Genomic DNA, 7230 nt, shown 5'->3' on the forward strand with positions numbered 1-7230 from the left:
AGAATCTAAGATATTAGAAAAGCTATACTAAATTTTAAGCTTATAGAAAAACGTGATATTCACAATACTGTTATACAAATGTACAATTAATGAAAAATAAATAAGCAATTATGTATATGTATTTGTTTTGCAAGATTCCTGATGTGAAGATATATATTGAAACAGATATTGTTATATTTGGGGAGTTGCTGAAGAAATCACAGGATGTGTGACAAAAGATTTCAGACAAAGGACACTAAAATAAGAATAACAAGAGCACTCAGAGAGCGCAAACCTCCACCAAGGCAACACCAACATCCTCTCAATGATTAGCCAGAGATGATTTTTAAAATGAGAATATCTGAAATAAACTTTACTCTCACAAACGAGAATACTAAAAATGAACCCGACTGCTCTCAAAAATGAAGTAAAAAAAAAACAGAAAAATAATCCAGAATCCTTGTTCGGTACCTGATCGATCCCAATGGTAGTCATGGCATGTGAAGGTGGCTGTAGAAAATTTATTAACAGTAATAAATAGTTTATCCTTATCTAATACAAGCCAAAGTTATCAAATTCACCATTCAAAAATAGTTACAGCCTAAAGGGAGATAATTGAAAAAAACTTGAAAGTAAGATTGTAATCATGTATTAGTAAAGTAAATATAACAAATAATCCAGAATCCTTGTCCAGTATCAGATTGATCCCAAAATCTAATCAGTTCGTGCCAGTCACGAGGCCAAACATCCCTGAAAGTTTCATCCGAATCCATCCAGCGGTTCTTGAGATATCTTGTCCATGGACAAACAAACAAGCACAACTAAAAACAATACCTCTGCCTTTGTTAAGGCAGAGGTAATAATAAACCTGAAGTGAAGAACAAGTATATAGTGCGTGTGGTTATTTGGCAAAAATATTGTTTTTTTTTTCTTCTTCCAATTTTTAACTTTAAAGTAAAAAGATTGAGAAAAAGACTTAATCAATATATCTAAAATCTACCTACATCCCTTGTTAGTTTCTCTGTCATTAAGCTATGATTTTGCATTACTGTGTATAGATATTGTAATTTATTTTACAGATCAGCCGGTCACAGTAAAGACTATGCCTCATTGAGGAGGTCTAATAAGATCAAACTATGTTCAAAGCCATCAAAATATATGGAAATGATCAGATTTACATTTTTTTTTTACCTCACTACACAACTATTTCCAGTTAACTGACATTTTCATTCAGTCAACCCATTTGATGAATTGATATACGAAGTTGTTGCCCCTGCTTCTTACAGTCATGATTAATTGAAGTTCCTTTGCTTGTTATAATTGTGACTAATTATTTTCCATGGAAATGTCATCCTTGCTAATTTCCCTTGGTCATTATTGTAATTAACAGCTGAACAGAGACAGAGAATCTACATTAGAGAAATAATAAACTTCAACTTCAATCTGACTTTTCACCCTAAAATAATTTTTTTGAACCACAAGGATCCTCTACTTTTAGCTCTACTAAAACTCAGCAGATAAAGGGTAAATAATGCTGAACAGAACTTCATCACAGAGGGAAATGAATTTAAAATTGCAAGCCAATTAATCATGGTTATAAAAATGTTACTAATTACAACAGTGAATTATGCCACTTTGCAGTACATAATTTAGAGTTATGAGGACTTAGTCATAAAAGATTAAATGTCTTGATATGGATACAGATACAAGCTCATGACACTGCAGCTGATTGTATAGGCAAGAAATAACATGCTTAGTTTCTCTGCTTGTGTCTTACTGAATGCAGAATATCTGGAATATTGTTGTGGCATAACAAGGACTTATAACAGTTCAATATTTTTCAGAGAGGGATGAAAACAGGTTTCATGAATCAGATTGAATTTTCCCTTGACGTAGGCGAGCATGTTTCTAGAGGAGCAAAAAAAAAAAAAAAAAGCAAAAGAACAACATATGTGGAAACTCCTTATTTTTTACAATCTGGTACATTGTTCCAACAACTTTCAAATGAAAAGGATAACACCAGATCAGTGATAGTCAGCTGTGACAAGTTTTGGGTTTTTAGATGACTTTGGAAAAAAATCTACCAAGTATTTACATAAAACTGAAATATATGTGTACATATGAAACTCCAATAACAGGATTATTAAAGAAATTAAATTTCAATATCCTAAGCTGAAAAGATCTGCTATCACAGAACCAGATCACAGTGGAAGGGTACACAGAAGAAAGCAAAACGAAAACAATTAGCTACAGTACCTTTATGATCATTTGTCTGTTTCACTCGCTGATTAAATAAACTCTTCTCTTCCAAATGCTGTACTTCAGACAAGCCCTGGACAATTTCAAAGACCGTACCATCTAACAAAGCATGAGCAAGGCCAGACAGCAAATCATATGGTACTCGCTGTTGGTATTTGCTGCAAAGGGCAAAGGAGAATGCAATAAGATTAAACAATTTATTCATATATATACTTTTCATTTCCTTAAAACGTTTTTGTAATAAACATACTGGCAAATCTATAACCAATAAGTTACATGACATAAAATAAATTACAATCATAGTTGGTTCAGTTCTCACTTTGAGTCAAATTGACATAGGGTTACATGAACAATTATTATACAGTAGTAAAAGAACTAACAACTTATACAGAATGACAGACAAGAACTAAAACTGACAAAATCACTACCAGACAGCCTGAGAGTAAAAAAAGGAATTAGGGAAAATAAAAAATTGCCATCAAAAGATAAATGAAAGCAAAAGTTATTTATAAAAAATATGAAAAATCAAATCTAAAAACAAGAAGCAGAGTGTGGATTGAGGGAGTAGCATGAATAAGTAGAGTGTACTGTGTACAAAATTCAAGATGAAGTCAAAAAACTTCACAAAGTGATAATACAGTTGGAAAGGAAACAAGAAGAATTTAGAAGTCACAGTGGTGAAAATGAAAAGAGAAACAAGAGTTATTAACCCTTTGGCATTCAGATTATTCTGGCACTCCGTTGGTTACGACGACGACAGTTCTGGTTGATCTGATCAACGGAACAGCCTACTCATGAAATTAACGTGCATGTATGTGGCTGAGTACTCTACAGGCACATGTACCCTTAATGTAGTTCTCAAGGAGATTCAGCGTGACACTGAGTGTAACAAAGCTGGCTCTTTGACATACAAGAACTACTCATTTATGCCAGCTGAATGGACTAGAGCAGCATGAAATAAAGTGTCTTGCTCAAGGACACAATGCATCGCTGGGAATTGAAACTCACAACTTTGCGATCATGAGTCGAATCCCCTAACCACTAAGCCACACACCTTCACACTGTCAAATGTAATGTTTATTTATTCACGTTGTTGTAATTTAATCAAGCATTATTTCATAAGTTTGAGATTTGGATGATGTGACTGTTTATTTTTAGAAGGATATTGCAGGATAATGTGAGTGTTCAGATGTGGCTGGTTTTAACACATAGCAGGTAGAATATTTGGGCTGGATATGGTTAATTGAAATGCTAAAAGGTTGAAGATAGTGACAAGGAAAATAAATGTTCACTTTTTATTCATTTGTTAGTTTGTGAAGAGGTTAGTGCAGTTGTTTGATTTTAGTTATTACAGATTCAATGTAGAAGATAAAATATGGACAACAATGAAATTCCATGAGTAGTGAACATTTTAGAAAAAGCATAAACCAGAGGAACAGTCAACTGCAGTTTTTCATACTTTTAAATGGCTGAAAGATAATCTTCTCCAGGATAGGTTACTAGTCTATTGCAAATATCTTGATGAGAAAACTCTATCATTTATTCACTGAGGCAATGCATAATTAACTCTCCTATTCTGAATCAGAGACAGTTGAAACTACAACTCATAAGCCAGTATTCCAGTGTCTAGTTCAATCAAGTAGAAACTCTTCCTACTGTAAGACACCTTGAGCAAATGTTTTCAACTATTAGCCCTGGGTCAACCAAAGCCTTGTGAATGGATGTGGCAGATGGAAACTGTAAGAAGCCTGTTGTATATACATATTTATATTGTGTGTTCTTATGTCTGTTCCCCATCACTGTCTGACAAAGGTGTTGGTTTGTTTACATCCCCATAACTTAACAGTTTGACAAGATATTGAGAGAATAAGTACAAAGCTTTAAAAAAATAAATACTGGGGTCAAATTGTTTGACTAAACCCATCAAGGTGGTGCCCCAGCATGGCTGCTGTCCAAATTTTTGGAACAAATAAAAGATAAAGATACATTCACAAGTATGCTACCATGATGAGGTCAGAATAAGACTAAAACTCATCCACAATTGTCCCTGCTCTTAATACACAATATTAATTCTTTTTTCTCTCAAATATCAAATTTATTTTTAATTAGCTTTTTAATGCTCCTTGCATTAAACACTAAAAAATTGTTTTTATGCAAAGTTGAATCTCAGAATGATTTATTCTCTACACTATTCTATTCTTCTACACCAATCAGTTGTAATCTTGTAATTTACTAAGTAATTCTTCCAAGTATAGTGAAGTCTATTCTTCATTGATGAAATCAGAATAAGACTAAAACATGTCTTGAGATGTCACTTTTATGGCAGGCTGGCATTAAAAATAATATCAAACATTGACAAACATTGTTTTATTTTCCCCTCTCAATCTCAGTTTGCTTCTCTTTTTTTTAAGCTCTCTACATTAAATATGTCAAGCCAATGCTAACTTAATTATAGTGTTCTTTAGATTTGGGCAGCACAAATGGAGTAGGCCAAAGATTGGCAAAAAGTGGTATGTGACCTACAAGATGCTCACTGATTTAAACCAGCCATATCTGGCCTAAATATTCTCTCTGTCTTATCTTCATAAAGGCCAGATATGGCCTCTCACACCTACCCAACAATGTCATTCTAAAAATACACATTAATATCATTGAAATCTCAAAGCTATGAGATAATGTATGATTAATTCAAAACAATATTAAAAAATAAGTGTTACACTTGACTGACTAATATGAATGCTAAAGGATTAAGATATACTGAGCTGGCAAGAAAGTAACTTAAATTTTTTAGTGTGAAATAAAAATCACTTTTTTTTCATACAAAGAATGAACTTAAATCAATTATATATATTTTCCATTTTGTTCAATGACCTTTTGCCATCTTTCTGGCAACTTCATGATTCCACGCTCATAGAACTTCTGGTCCTTATCAGCCAAAAACTGAAGCATGTGCAATTTCAAGTAATCATCATTATTGAGAGTTTTACCATTCAAAGAATTTTGCAAACTTCAAAGTAAATGGTAATCTGATGGTGCAGGGTAAGGACTATAGGGTGGACATGACATCACTTCCCAACAAAGCCTCCAATAATTTTTCACAAGTTAGCAAAGACATGTGTGATCTAGTGTTGTTATGGTAAAACACAATTCCTTTATGATTTGCCAATTCTGGTCATTTTTCTTTGATTGCTTCCTCCAGTTTAATTAGTTGCTGACAGTAAAGATCTGAATTGATCATTTGGTTGCTTGGAAGCAGCTCAAAATATACAACACCTTTGTAATTCCACCAAATTGACAGCATCACCTTTTTTTTAAGTAATTCAGCTTTAGGTGTGGTTTGTGATGGTTCATTACTCTTGGAACATGATCGTTTTCGATTGATGTTACTGTGAACATTCCATTTTCCATCACCAGTGATGATTTGTTTCATAAAAAGGTCAATTTCATTGCATTTGAGATGCATATCGCAAATATTGTTAAGTGAATCTCTTTCAATTTATGTGGAACCCAAATATCATTTTAAATGATTTTCAATTGTTGTGCATGATACATTTAACCTCTCTGCAATCTCTCACACTGTCACATGACAATCAGATTTAACTATCGCTTTTATTTGGTCATCATCAACTTCAGTAGGTCGACCAGAACATTGGTTGTCTTTGAGTGAAAAATCTCCAGAACGGAATTTTTAAAACCATTTCTGACATATGCATTCTGTTAAGCAGTAAAACACAGTAAACTTCACGTATTTATTTGTGGCCTCAGCAGCTTTTTTGTCTTTATAGAAATAAAAAAGTAAAATACGGGGAAAATGTTCGTTTTTGCACTCCATGTTAAAATTGAAACTGAAGTAACAGCTGTAAACAAAATTGCATGCAATTTGCTTCTAAGGTAAGCTAAAAACAATGGCTATCAAATGTCAAAAGGAAAAAATCATAACATTGACAAAAGTCATTCAAAAACATCGTAACTATATCTATTTGTGAAAAAGGAAATTACTTTCTTGCCAACCCAATAATATATATGTAAAGCAAAAGTAAATATAAAAAAAAATTAAAAGTGGGCCATTAAAAAACCCCAGAAATTGCTGATCCGTAGAGCTACGATGAAAACATTCCAGTCATGACCATCTCCACATTTTAGAATAGTTAGAACAGTAACAAATATGAAATATAATGGAATAAACTGTAATCAATTTCAAATAAATCACCAAAGTAGTTTACAGAGACATGGAACAAATAAAACCTATAAAAAAAAACACAAGAAAGCATTTAGCACTAAAAGCCAATGTGAGAGTTTCTCTCAAGGTATCTACTGCAGTATAGTTTGTTCTAACAGAACATCCACATTTAAATGGAGATACATTTTGGTTGAAAATTTTGGCACAAGGACTCTAAGTTCAGAAATAATGAAAGGCAAAGTCGTCCTCAGCAGAATTTGAACTCAGAATGTAAAGACAGACAAAATGCCACTTAGCATTTTGTCGGGCTGGCTAATGATTCTGCCAGCTCACAACCTAAAAGTTGGGATAAATATTACCTCTCAGTGTTAATACTGGGTCTGTTGCTAATATATATCAAAATAAACACCTCCTATACAAATGTAACAGTAGTATCAACTAAATGACACAAAAAAAGAACGATAAATAATGCACAAATGTATAAAAAACAAATCCACTTCATTAAGTTTGTACCCAGGAAATGTTTAGGATTAAATAATTGGTTTCATATTACCCAACCAAGCCTGTCAGTTAAGTGCTGCTGAAGTTATTTTTGTCTAAATCATTCAGGGTCAACAACCATTACATTTTAACTGTCCTGTTATCCTTTCAACTAACCTACTTATTTATTTTCTTTACACATTTTATTCTACCTATTTCTATCTCTATCACCACCTCTAAAAACACAAAAAACAAAAAAAAATGTTCTTGGGCCCCAAGTGTGAGAACGTAGTTAAGTACTTTTAGAAATCAGATGATTCTGGGTTTGATTC

General features: G+C 32.9%; 1 protein-coding gene across 3 annotated transcripts in view; it reads right to left on the reverse strand.

Annotated features, from left to right (window-relative positions):
- Positions 1-7230, reverse strand: part of LOC106872292 (protein DGCR6) — a 30621-nt gene that overhangs the window by 7799 nt on the left and 15592 nt on the right. For all 3 annotated transcript variants that reach the window (XM_014919230.2, XM_052969019.1, XM_014919229.2), the window contains one exon: positions 2236-2396. In XM_014919230.2, coding sequence (XP_014774716.1) covers positions 2236-2396 — 161 coding nt within the window. The remainder of the gene's footprint in view (positions 1-2235; positions 2397-7230) is intronic.

This window comes from Octopus bimaculoides, chromosome 1 (genome assembly GCF_001194135.2).
Source record: "Octopus bimaculoides isolate UCB-OBI-ISO-001 chromosome 1, ASM119413v2, whole genome shotgun sequence".
Classification (NCBI taxonomy): domain Eukaryota; kingdom Metazoa; phylum Mollusca; class Cephalopoda; order Octopoda; family Octopodidae; genus Octopus; species Octopus bimaculoides.